We start from the raw sequence: 13,480 nt of genomic DNA on the forward strand, positions 1-13,480 counted from the left end.
GTTCAAATCCTGGTGCTCGCATTATTTCTGGATTTATTTCAGGATTTCCGTCGATGCGCTTTCAGTGGGAGGAGATGTTCCCGTTGACGACGAGGCGCCTACGGTGACTTCGTAAATCTCAAGATGATATGCCGGCTCAGTCTCTCGGAGGTGCTCATAGGGGTAGGGTGTGCGTGTGTGCGTTCATATGGATGAGTGTATGCGCGTGTATATGAGCGCTTATGTGTGTACTGATGCTCAAAAAAAAACCAAAGCTTGAACTTCTGCACTTAACATTACTACTACTGTAGAGAACAACATATGAATTCAAATACGAAATGTGATATGATTACCCGTCACCACAGTTTCTTTAACATCCAGTTGGATACAAACTCTCATAGTGTGTCTGGTATCATTCATTATAGAAGGGTTGTGCGCCCTTTGTTGCGTTGTTCGTATTGTTGGGTTTCTTTACAAAAAATCACTTTGTTTCAAATATAAGGTGTATTATTTTTTTGAAAATTCAAATATTTTAAGTTTGATCAAATTTGTAGTTTCATCGTGAAATGAATTTCTGTTTTTTTATTTAATATTTTTTATGTCGATATTTTTGCTTTGAACTTCAAAGTTAAAGAAATTTGACTTTCTAAAAAACTAATACTCCTTATATTTTAAAACTGGTGAAATATTTAGTTTGGCGGGTGGGGGGAGATGATAGAGTGTGTTTTATTCTTATTTATAATGCAGTGATTTGGTGGGCCCTTCATAATGTGATTCTGTGTTATCCGCTAACCAACCTATATCTATGTCGGGAAAATTTTGTGTTGGTGATTGCATGTGCTATATTGATACTACAATATCACATGGTGGCACTTCTTTTTTCTAGATGGTGGGAGGGTGCACAAGATTGATATTTTTTTTATAGGCCGGTTGTTGTTGATTGATTTGAAAAATCGTTGGCCCAGTCAAAATCGTAAACCAAATCAAAATTGAATATCTCAATTGAATGATAGAGCTTCACAATTCGGGAACATAATGAATTAAAAGAATTGAATGGGAGAGATTGAGAAATTGTTGACCCGGTCAAAATTGGATGACCCAATTCTAAATTGAATACCTCAATTAATTGTGAGGTATTGAAAATTAGAAAACATAGTTTATAGCATACAAGAATTGAATGATGGAGCTTTGAGAAAATTGTTGACCCGGTCAAAATCAAATGACTCAATTCTAATTGAATTGGAGACATCAATTGAATGTGAAGAGCTTAGTTTTATAGAGGATGGCACAGCATAAGTTGTAAGAGCATATCTAGCAGATCTTGTATAAGCTCGTCAGCCCATATAATTTTGGCGGATTTACAAGAAACAATAAAATTTTGGCCCGAGCAGATCTGGTAAATAAAGTTTGGCTCGTAAAGAATATACTGGTGGCCCGTTAAAAAAAATACCGGCGGCCCTTATATCCCTGGCTCTGCCGCTATATTTATCGGATTCCTACTGATTTAGGGTTCCAATCCGCCATATGTCCCGCACCAGCTTCCACCGTAAATCCCCTCTCTCCAACGCCAAATCCACCCACTCCGGCGGCCGTTTCTCACGCACACAGCCCCTTTTCGACCAGATCAATGTCGAACAGAGGTCGTAGGCATGGTGGCCGAGGGGGCCGCGGCGAGTCACCGCCGCACAAACAAGCCCGCCACGACGACGAGGAAGGCAACTCCATCTGCCCCCCCCCCCCCCCCCCCCCCCCCCCACACACACACACCTCCGGCAAGGGAGCGCGCGTGCCCTCTTCCGCAGCATCGCCCGGAGGGCATGGAGGGAGTTCGACGGGATCATGGACCTCCTTTGGCCAACCACCAGGCGTTTCCATGAGGCGGTCGTGGCCAGACAAGAAGGCACCACCGCATGGCTCGAGGCAGCCAAGGAGGAGTGCTGGAAGGAGTTCGACGTGATCAGGGACCTCATTTGGCCGACCATCAAGCGTTTCCGCGAGACAAACCTCAAGCTCGTCGAGGTGGCGAGATAATAAGAAGGAACCACCGCGTGGCTCATGACGGCAAAGGAGCACTAGCTCACCTTCACTCTCTCCAACTCCACTGCCGAGTATTATCTCAATGTCAAGCCATAGAGTAGTTTAGATTAGGTTTATCTATTACTCTATCCGTTCCAAAATAGATGACCTAACTTTGTACTAAAGTTAGTATAAAATTGGGTCATCTATTTTGGAACGAAGGGAGTATGTGCTGTAATGAACTTCCGGCCAACTATGGTGTTAACCCTTAAACGAAATTTGCAGTACCGCTATTTACATGATCTGCTAGAGATGCTCTAATGATTCAGAGTCAATTGGATATGTCTGTGTCCCAAGATTAGTTGCAACTTTTTGTCAAAAATAACAAACAGCAACAAGTCATGTACTATTGAGTACTTTCTCTCAAAAGCTCAAAATTAACACTGACTTCGAAATGGTGCAAAGGTGCAAAGGAAGAAAACCTAAAGAAGAGTCCATGCTTAGGAACAAAATCTGGTGCGCGGCAGACAAATTCAAGCAACTGCAAAAATCTCAACCTGCTGGCAGGGCACAGCGCATGCATTTCAGGGCAGGCAGCTTCAGTTCTTCCTCCAGCCGGTCGACGAAGAAGAAGCCGATGAAGAATTTGCAGAGGGCCTAGATCCACCACCAGGACGCCAGCGGTCAGTAGTAGAACCAGCTGGAGGAGCACCATCTGGCTGGCGGGCTGGGGGCGCTTCTTGGCGCGCGGGAGGAACATCTTGGCGGAGGGGACGGCGGCTCCAGCGGTCTGCTTCCTGGAGCGGGAGCGCATCCTGGCAGAGGGGGCGCACTTCCCGTGCATGAGGAGCCTCTTGGCGAGCATCCCAACGGTCTGCTGCTTCAGGTGCAACAGCCGTCCTCTGGCTGCTACCCTCACCGCCACGTCTGTGCCGCGGGACAAACTTGTTAGAACCAGGAGCGGCGGCTGGTGGTGCGATGGTGGCAGTAGGCCGCGCATCAGGTGGGTCCGCTGCTCTTAGGAGAGCCTCCCTTCTCTCTTTTTCCTTCTTCTCTTCCACCTCCCTTTCCTTCTCCCTCTGAATTGCTGCAATGGCGTCAAGCTTGAGTTTCGTCTCCGCTTCCTCCCTCTTCTTCCTCTCTTCCTCTGCAAATCAATGAGGTGGTGTTATTGCCAACAATAAATAATACTTGATGATCAGCTAGAATGTGTTTTCCTTGCTTCCCAATGACATGAACAATACTTCCAGTTCCAAGTTAAAGCTGGAATCACTAACCTTCATGTTTTCTAGCCTCCTCTTCCTCGCGCACCCTTTGAATCCGTTGTTCCTCCATGTTCAGATAATACATCAATTTCCGTACAGTCTCCCTTTCACGCTTTCTTGAAGATATCAACTGACTAATTCTTTCTTCCCTCTCTTTCCTTAGGCTACTAAACTCAGCTTCACGGCGTTGGACAATTCTTTCCTGGAAAGCATTCTGAAACGGGAAGTTTTGATAAGATTAACAAGATGGAAGGAAGGCAGTCTTCTGAGAAGGAAACAAATACGTACTGAAAAAAGCTTATAGGTTGACAATGCCCATATAATAAAGGAAAAAACTAAAAATATTATATGCTGAAATACATGATGAATTTAAATCTAATCTGGGGTTAATCAACCAAACAAGTTAAACACATCTGCAATCCATTCTGAGAACGTTTAACCTCATCAGCAGACATGCAAACACATAATTTTGTCCAAACAAAACAAAAACCATTCAAGTAGGGTAGAAAGTATAATCACTGCAACAACTATACTCAACATTCCCTCTGTGGACAAAATCAACTATATATTACTTATAAGCTTGGAAAGTAATGGAAAGCTGATCACGAATACTCTGAATACCACAAGGACAGAATCAGCACTGCTGAATGCAGTTGCAAGAAGGATACATACCTTATGCTCCAACAATCGAGAAAGCCTGTTTTTCTCCTGCAAGTCACCCACGTGGTGTTGCTTGCTGAGCTCAATCTCTCTCTGCCAAGTAAAAATACATAATGAATGTGAGCACGCGAACAACAATTATAGTATGCATCTTGTAAACAACAAAATAACAGTAAAGACAAACCAGCTGCTCTTGCTCATGAAGGATCTTTTCTTCCTGAAGGCGCTTTTGGAAGGCCTCTTCAATCAGTGGGGCTTCCTCCTGCCGTTTTGCCCTCTCCAAGTGATCCATTTTCTTTGCAAGCTTCTGCAGTTTTTTTTCCATCTCATCACGCTCCCTAATCTGTCGAGTCCGTACCACCTCCATGGCGGATTGTTTTGTCATATCCTGCCATGTGAGCATTCAATGTATCAGAACACCATACACCAAAACTACAAAAGTACATGCATGTGTCTATGTACTGGTTACAAACTGCAAGTGATAATAATTTAGCTAAGTTGGCAGACCATTTAAGCAGCAATGTACAGAAACAAATGATCCTGCACCTTATCTAACCACCTGTCATTCCTCTACAGCTGACTATCCCCCTTTTTTAGGGGCACAGAAACAAATAGTTCAAATGTCAAAATGAAGCTGACCATACAGAAATATAACAGTAATCAAAATTCTAATAAGTAAAAGGCATTCAGATTTAGCGCTAGCAAAATTAAGTTGCGTTCCAAGGAAATACGCAAACTATTAAAACATTGCCAGTTAGCATGGAGCGGTAATTATTGGAAATCCAAAATAGTATCTTACCCCCTCAATGAGAATTTTTTCCCCTTTCTTATTTATTTTTTGAAAATCTTCTATTATTTTTTCTGCAGCCCTCTTATCTTTATCCTTTATTTCTTGACTGATCCTCTGCTGCTGCCTAAGTCTCTGGTCCTTCAAAAGCCTCTCCCTTTCCTCGTCTGCAGATTTCTTCTGGATACTCAATCTCTTTGACTCTTCTACTTTTTCCTGGAAATAGAAATGCATAAACATTAAATAAAGACTCCATAAAACAACCAGGAGTTAAGAGTAAGCAAATAGGAAACCTTTTCCAATATTTGACGCTCAAGGTCTTCTTTACGTTTTTCAATAATTGATTTCCTCGCAAGAAGCCTTTTATGTTCTTTCTCCACCACTCCAGCGAGACTGAAGTTTTCACCGAGTTTGGATGGTTTATGCACAGGTGGATGAATGAGACTCCTTGCTTTGTTTAGGGAATCAGTGAAGACACAGAGGTGACTACCAAGTGCATCAGACTCTATGTCCTGCAAAGAGAAATAAGTCAGATAACAACAAGTAGATGGGAAGATATATGTTGGGTAATGATCTATTTATCTGTTAAGATGAGATGGAAATGGAAAAACAACTGATGACAAGCAGGTTAAATTCCAAATACTTGTATGAAATTGCATGAAACAATACGCTCAATCAATCACCACATGTGGATGCTAAAATAAGTAAGAGAAACAATCAACCAATCGTTATATTGTTTCTGTGAACAGACAAGCCTGACACATCATTAATTCCTCAAAGACCAGTCATGTCATGCTGCACCTATTTCTCATCTATAATAGGTAACAATGAAACCATTCACTGTGAACAGTAAGTTACTTAAAAAAAATCGAAAACCCAAGGGACAAGCCTCTTTGGCCAAGGAATATCAGTAGGCAAGACAAATAACATAAAATCGCAAGGCAGGCAATGCATCTGTGATCCTTATAGCAAATAAACAGCACCGGAAAAAAATGAAGCCTTCAATGAGTAAATTTTGAGAAGCCTAAGAAGATAGCACCAGTGGTCAGAATAGAGCCACATACCATTTTGCCGAAATGAACAGCTCCAGACAAATGGTTAACTTTCATAGCAACAAAATTATGTTTGACCGCATCAACAGCCATCTTCTCCACGACATTGGAGTCAAAGAATGGGATCATTCTGGAGAGCATGTCAATCTTCATGGACTGGAAAATACGAGATGCCTGAAAATGGTTAAAAAGAGAGTTGAGAAACATGTTTCACAAATAGTGATGTAAAGTTTGATAAAGTGAAATACATATTAGCAAAAAAAAAAAGTGGCATGAACACATATACTATGGCTAGTGGGACATAGCATAGGACCTGCTGCAGCACCCTCAGTGTTGTAAGCTTCTCCAAGGCAGATTGGTACTGTGATAACTGAATTTCAGGAACTGAAGATGCAGCTGAAAGCTTTCCTCCGATCGTAGAAATCTTAGAAAGCAGAGGCTGTACTTTCGATGCTAGATCCAGAGGAAGGAACTCATGCTCCATAAGATTGTATAGATCTTTCACTTCTTGGGAAGCACATGAAATCACACCTTTGGCAGCCTATTTTCATATCATAGTTAGAGAGAGAGAGAGAGAGGCAGGAGAAATTGCATGATGTAGATTGCCAGCTAATTGGCCAAAATATAACACAGCTATATAAACATAGAAAAACAACATGATTATGTGACTACACAAAGAAAGAAGTGCTTTCATACTTGAGAAAATTGAAACAAAAGCGATGCAAGTAAATTCAATCATCACACAAACAGAACAGCACATCAGGGATGCATCAACAGATGTCCTGTTCTGTGGACTTGCAGATCTAATATAAATTTCAGAGCTACAAAGCTATCTAAAGCGATTGATCAGGTTTTAGAGCATTGCAGGTGCAGGAGGTGATCAGGAAAAGAAAAGAAAAAAAGACGTTCTCTTGCCATGTAGGACAGATGTGTATATCTTAGCATCGCTGCTTGATGAGGCATCAATGCTCAAAATGAGATTGTGCATTATTCTGGCTAGAAGGCAGCAAAAAGAAATCACTATCACCTAAGCGCCTACAAATAAATGCTGGCATCAGAGGAGATTATTCTCATATAAGAATGCCTGGTAACATGGACAACCAACCCCATAATAGCAGATTGTGTTCAAGATGCCCATATATGACAAAGACAAGACATCAATGAGAATGCAATATTTTCGGAAGACTGGATCCATGTGATAACAGAGACATTAAACAGTTTGGCAGCATATAATAAAAAATAACAGCAGCCAAAAAAGGATCCACGGCATACCAACTCAGAAAGAAGAGAAGCTCTAGAAACCTGAAAAGTAAACAGGAGATTTGTCAGAAAACAAATAATTAGACTATGGAAATTTATCTTAACTTGGAGAACAGATGGAAAGCAAACCATTTCTCTATTTTCACGCTTGGAGTCGAAGGAGAAATTGAAAAGGTTGGCCATACGCAAGCTACGGTCTTTTTCATTTTCAAGCTCATGATGAGATGCACCATATTTATGGTCATATGGTGTAACAGAAAGTGCAGCGAGCAAAACAGAAGATGCTAGTATTTGCAGATCCTTCTGAGTTAACTTCTTATTGAAGCTCTTCTGCAAGTTGAAAAGCTTCAGCCATGCATATGCATGATACAAGTGACTCTCAGATATCCAGAATATTTCAGTTAGTTTGGCATAATATACGACCAGGACAGATGGTTTTGGAGTCCTCTTAACCATGCTCATCAAGCCATGGATATCCTCCACAGATCGGAAGGCTTCCTGCAAGAACAAGACCTTGGTTGGTGAATCTATATCTTTAGCATTAAGATAAGATGAGTTGTGAAACAGACCTGCCATAGGGAAAGTTCTGTAGCAATTTTCAGTTGTTCAACCCTAGTATCAAGATACAGCTGACAGGTTTCGGGGGCAGTCAGATCAGGACGATCTCGCTGGTCACGATATTTGTTCAAGTTTGCAAGATGGTTTCTAATTATCTCACACAACCTACGGAATTCAGTGGCTCTTTTATACTGCTTGCAAAATTGAAAAGCCTTGTGTGCAGTCATCTGCATATTGAAAAGTTCAAAATAACAGACAGATTAGCTGGTGAAAAGCATTTAGTAGATAATAATAAGAAACAGAGTAGTTACATGATGCATTGGTAAGCTATGTACAAAAGGAACCAAATAGTTGCTTCTGAAAAATTAGGGAGAGCAGAAAAGAACCAGAATACTCTACAGATTTATTTTCAAAGGAAAGAAAAGGGTACCTACATAATGAATTGGTTAAGTATGTACAAAGGAATTAAATACTAGTTCATTTCACAAATAGTATATGCAAAAGGACAGAAATGTACATGGTGTCAAAACGTACTGGTTAAACCAAAAATGTTACTTTGAAAAGATGCATGAAGCTATACTGCAGTATAAACTACCAGGGAGATGTTTCTGAAACGTAATGACAGGCAGAATGGCTAGGGAAATCAAAAGACCAAATTGGCTGTTTGGTAGTGGAAAATCAGAACAGTGCCGGACCATTTGGTGCACAGAGTCTATAGAAACAGTGCATCACCTTGATGTTTCAGTTAACCATAAATGACAAAACCAAATGCATATAACTATATTAATAATGAAGTGACCACTAGGATAATGGCAAAGCAGTAAAATAGCTTACAGCATATAGCGCTTCAAGCTTTGAATTATTTCTCAGTATCTCGAGCACCGTCCTGTATGTCTCCCACAGAAACTTAAACCATGGAGTGACAAACTCCCTGTCAGATCGTTCTTTCCCTTTCTCCCCCCTGACATAACTGAGCATCAAGTCCTCTGGACGCTTGTCCGCTTCAAGATCGACGACATCCAGAGCATCTTCCAGTGCTTGTGCCTGATTCCTGGCTTCCTCGGCTTTCTCATTGGACAGCTGCATAAAGTGTTTTATGACCTCCTCCAAAGATGACACGTTGACTTGCTGGCAGACAATTCTGTACTGAATAAGACCATCTTTGGCAAATCTGCCTTGCCTAAGATCTACACACAGCTCTACATACTTCATCATGATCTTCTCAAGAGGCTTTTGCCATGACTTGTATCTTCTTGATGTAATGAGATCATGCAGCGCCTGCAGCGCTGCCTGCTTTTGTCCAACATGTATCAACTCTGCAGCAAATCAAAGGTGATAAACAGTGTGAACATCTTTTAGTGAAATATATGAAACACTGCGCGAGATTTGGAATACAAAGACAATGACATGTGGAGAACCACTGATGGATATATTGTAGTACAAGAAGTTAACAACCGTATGGTGTAATTCCCCTGAAACATCCTAATCGGTTTAGATAAAGTGAAGCTTAAGGCTCAAGTTTGCTGTTGCTGAACTGTGCTACATTGTGCTTTATTTGATAATCGGCTGCCAAAAACTAGCCCTGAAACTAGTGATAAGTTGGTTAATCAAACACCAAAATAGGCAAGAGCTGGTTGGAGGAACCAGAATATCATAATCCACCGCAATGTCAAACGCAGACCAAGTCAACAAATCGTGTGCTTTTGCAAAGTTATGTGATCTTAGTGGAAAAGGGAACAAAACGTACATGACAACAAGAGTAACTTATCATCCACTGAATGTCTCAAATCCGTCCTAACTTCGATTCATTCTAACTAGCAGGTCTGGCAATCAGGCATTCAGGACAAAAAGGCCAACCAGCCTACGCAAAAGCCTGAAGACCCAAATGGCACATACAAGTTCAGTACTTGTAACGGAATCTAGCCTATGCGATACGAAGTCAGTGGTCAAATGTGTCAAATGTAACCCTCAATAATGCGATATAACGATCTGACATTGAAGATTGAACTAACAAATCTGGATTAGAACCAAATCGCCGCCCTAAGTTGATGTGGGCATCACAGCAACACCGTCGCAGCAACAACCGGGAACCAATGCGGATAAAATTGAGGGAAGCAAATCTCAGACGGATCTCGGCGACTCACCCTCGGCTCTCTTGAGAGCGTTCTCAGGCTTGGCGAAGGTCGACATTGCCGACGCGCGCGGGGGCTCTCCGGGGGCGATCTACACCTGCAACACCAGCCACGAACAACAACATCAGACGCCGGATTGATTAGCACGCGGATTCACGGCACGTCGACGGCGGAGCACGCGTCGAACGCCGACATCCGAACGGAGAAATCCCGATGGAAAAAAAATCGCCGGAAAACGTCGCCGCAGCCACCGTCGGGCGAGACAGGGCGTCGTGGAGCGACGGTGGCAGCCGGGGATGGGACGCGACGGTACCTTTGGATCACCGGAGACGAGGGGCTGGGGGCGCACGGGGCGCGGGGGCGCACGGGGCGCGGGGGCGGCGATGGCGATGGCGACGGCGACGATCTGGAGGCGGCGGGGGAAGGTGGCGGCGGCGCGGAGGAGGTTAGGTTTTTATTTTTGTGTGGGGACGAGGTTGGGTTTTGTCAGGAGTGCTTCCGAGGAATTCGACGCCTGCGGGACAGTCGCGAACCGACGCCGAGACTTGGACGCGCTGGATTTCTTCGCTTACCTCGCGATGGACGGCTCGGATTGAACGGAAGCTCCACCGGGCTTCTTCGGGTTGTTGCATCTCCAACGGGAGCCGCAAATTTGCTTCCATCACCGGACAGGGATCAGTCCGCAGATGCGAATGCGGTAGCCGTCCATCAAATGTTATGAATATACATTCGACCTAAAAATAGTAATTTTAAAACTATCGCACTCAAATAGCTGAACTTATAGTCTAGAATAGTTCAAATGCAGCAGTTCTCATAGTTTAAGGAAATAGACCGGACCGAAGCTCGGACTGGAAAAGACCAAAATCGGCACACGCCAGTTTTTTAGCGGACCGTTCGAGCAATCGAGCCAGAAAAAACCAGTTGAGCCGGACGGTTTTTTGGAAAACCGATGAACCGGGCGGTTCACATAAAACCAGTCGGTCCGATGTTGTTTTCAGAAAAACCCTGCAATCAAACTCATTTTCGTGCGAACAAGCTAGGGGTGGAATAGAAAAGGAAAGAAATCCCCTTCAAGCATTTTAGGAGCATTTCTCTCAATTTTATCCACGAACAAACCCTATTGGGCGTCGGCGCCCCTTCTGCACAACCCTTGCTTGGCGTCATGCCGTGGCGATGCAGCTTCTCCCTCGTCGCTCCGCATGGCAGCACCAGGCCACCAGCCCTTGCCGCCACTCCGTGTCCCGCCATCTGCACCACCTCTATTGACGGTTGGGGAGAGGGGTTGCGGCCACCTGGTCAAAGTGGTCCGTACAACTTTTGTCTCCCTTCACTCTAGTCAAATTGACCAGGCTTCCCTTAGGTTGCCTCCCTCCATTTCAGAGTCCATACCAGGAGCAGCCGAGTAGGAGTACCAAGATGCCCTACGGTCACCTTAAATTACACATTTTTTATCTATTGATTGGTGCATTTATTGATTAAAAATATGTATTATTGTATTGCTTAAAAAACCAACAATCGAACTGGTGAACTGACAGTCCGATTGAAAACAAACTTGAACCGGCAGCCTCGCCGGTTCAATTACCACCTCGGCTTTTAAACTATGGCTCAAATATTATACTCCACCATTGTTGTCCCATTTAATCGCCCATAGATGCTAAATCATATATATCTTCCTGTCAGTTGCTCGTGAGTTGCTTGATGCAAAATCTGTTGATGCATTTCTACAAACTTTTCAAATGTGGCCGAATTCTGATCAGTTCGATAGGATTACACGTGTTCTTAAATTCAAGATCTCACTACTGCAGGATGCTGCTAACGCGACACAACGATTAGAGACCCTTTGATAAAACTGTGCGGGAGGCATTAATCGCAAACGGGGATGTAAAAAACCGTCCAAAAGATGCAAAATATTTGCGATGGCGTAGACATCAAAAACGGTTCAGATTTTAGTTACGTGTGTGATGGGGCCATACGGATCAGTTCAATGAACTGTTTGTGATGAGGTAGAACAACAGAAACGGGCAGCCAGATGAAGGCGTGTGCGATATACGGCATACAGTTTACTCTGGTAAACTATTTGTGATGAGGCGAAACAACAGAAATGGGCAACCAGATGAAGGTGTGTGATATACGGCATACAGTTCACTCGGATGAACTGTTTGTGATTATGCAACACAAAACAAACGGTCAGCCCGATGAATGTGTGTATGATATACGGCATACAGTTCACTCGGATGAACGGAAGATATACGGCATACAGTTCACTCGGATGAACGGAAAAATATTCTTTACTGTGAATAGTGTGCTCTGTTAGGCACACAAGTATATGGATCATAGGCTTGGGCGAGCAATGTGCCCGCACGCGTCGTGCTAGCTCGATGTTCCTTCTATGCTAAGTTTCCATTAATTAATGGTGTTTTATGAACATGCACTGTTTCCTGCCATTTTCTCACTGGTTTCCCGCCGCCACCCAGCGATATTACGTGCGGCGCGCGTCGCACGGAGGCAACAAGCACAGCCTGTAGCACATCCACCTTTTCCAAGCATGCCAACCCACTAAAGCACCGACTCTGCCATCAACCTCCTCGATGAAGAAAACGAGAAGGCGTCACGGCCCGTCGAGGCCGAGGCGCTCCCCGGCAACGTGATGGACGACGCCGTGATTGATACGTCCATTTTACATCATGCTTTTATATTAATATTTATTGCATTATGGACTGTTATTACACATTTTATCTCAATACTTATGGTTATTCTCTCTTATTTTACAAGGTTTAACATGAAGAGGGGGAATGCCGGCAGTTGGAATTCTGGCTGGAAAAGGAGCAAACCTTGGAAACCGGTTCTGCACAACTCCCAAAGTCCTGAAACTCCACGAAACCACTTTTTGGATTTATTAAGAATTTATGAGCTAAAAAAATAGGCCAGGGGGGCCACACCCTGTCCAGTAGACAGGGGGGCGCGCCCCCCTATCTCTTGGGCCCCCTGGTGGGCCTCCGGCGACCATCTTCTACTATATGAAGGGTTTTGTCCTGGAAAAATTCGTGGGCAAGCTTACGGGACAAAACTCCGCCGCCACGAGGCGGAACCTTGGCGGAATCAATCTAGGGCTTTGGCGGAGCTGTTCTGCCGGGGACACTTCCCTCCAGGAGGGGGGAATCATCACCAACGATCCTCTCATCGAGAGGGGGTCAATCTCCATCAACATCTTCACCAGCACCATCTCCTCTCAAACTCTAGTTCATCTCTTGTATCCAATCTTGTATCCAAAACCACAAATTGGTACCTGTGGGTTGCTAGTAGTGTTGATTACTCCTTGTAGTTGATACTTATTGGTTTACTTGGTGGAAGATTATATGTTCAGATCCTTAATGCATATTATTATACCTCTGATTATGAACATGCTTATGCTTTGTGAGTAGTTACTTTAGTTCCTGAGGACATGGGTGAAGTCTTGCTATTAGTAGTCATAATAATTTGGTATTCGTTCGATATTTTGATGAGATGCATGTTGTCTCTCCTCTAGTGGTGTTATGTGAACGTCGACTACATGACACTTCACAATTATTTGGGCCTAGAGGAAGGCATAGGGAAGTAATAAGTAGATGATGGGTTGCTAGAGTGACAGAAGCTTAAACCCTAGTTTATGAGTTGCTTCGTTAGGGGTTCATATGTACGCATATGTTTAATGTTGTGGTTATGTTTACCTTAATACTCCTTTTTGTATTTGCGGACGCTTGCAATAGGGGTTAATCATAAGTGGGATGCTTG

General features: G+C 43.4%; 1 protein-coding gene across 1 annotated transcript; it reads right to left on the minus strand.

Annotated features, from left to right (window-relative positions):
* Nucleotides 1-2,335: 2,335 nt before the first annotated feature.
* LOC123087857 (eukaryotic translation initiation factor 3 subunit A) lies at nucleotides 2,336-10,227 on the minus strand. Its single transcript, XM_044509975.1, has 14 exons — nucleotides 10,023-10,227; nucleotides 9,722-9,806; nucleotides 8,412-8,893; nucleotides 7,589-7,804; nucleotides 7,149-7,517; nucleotides 7,032-7,061; nucleotides 6,073-6,300; nucleotides 5,772-5,933; nucleotides 5,001-5,219; nucleotides 4,720-4,923; nucleotides 4,105-4,308; nucleotides 3,933-4,013; nucleotides 3,273-3,474; nucleotides 2,336-3,142 (listed from the first exon to the last, which is right to left on the minus strand). The coding sequence occupies exons 2-14, from the start codon at nucleotides 9,765-9,767 to the stop codon at nucleotides 2,595-2,597; spliced, it is 2,991 nt and encodes a 996-aa protein (XP_044365910.1). The 5' UTR covers nucleotides 9,768-9,806; nucleotides 10,023-10,227; the 3' UTR covers nucleotides 2,336-2,594.
* Nucleotides 10,228-13,480: the final 3,253 nt, after the last annotated feature.

The sequence above is a fragment of the Triticum aestivum genome, chromosome 4A, assembly GCF_018294505.1.
Source record: "Triticum aestivum cultivar Chinese Spring chromosome 4A, IWGSC CS RefSeq v2.1, whole genome shotgun sequence".
NCBI classification, from domain to species: domain Eukaryota; kingdom Viridiplantae; phylum Streptophyta; class Magnoliopsida; order Poales; family Poaceae; genus Triticum; species Triticum aestivum.

Bases quoted from the DNA above. Each gene is read 5' to 3' on its own strand.
- LOC123087857 (XM_044509975.1), bottom strand. From the start codon at position 9,767: ATGTCGACCTTCGCCAAGCCTGAGAACGCTCTCAAGAGAGCCGAGG. The intron at 7,805-8,411 runs GTAAGCTATTTT...TTCAATATGCAG, and splicing joins AGCTTGAAGCGCTATATGCT to ATGACTGCACACAAGGCTTT. The intron at 4,014-4,104 runs GTTTGTCTTTAC...TTTACTTGGCAG, and splicing joins TTCATGAGCAAGAGCAGCTG to AGAGAGATTGAGCTCAGCAA.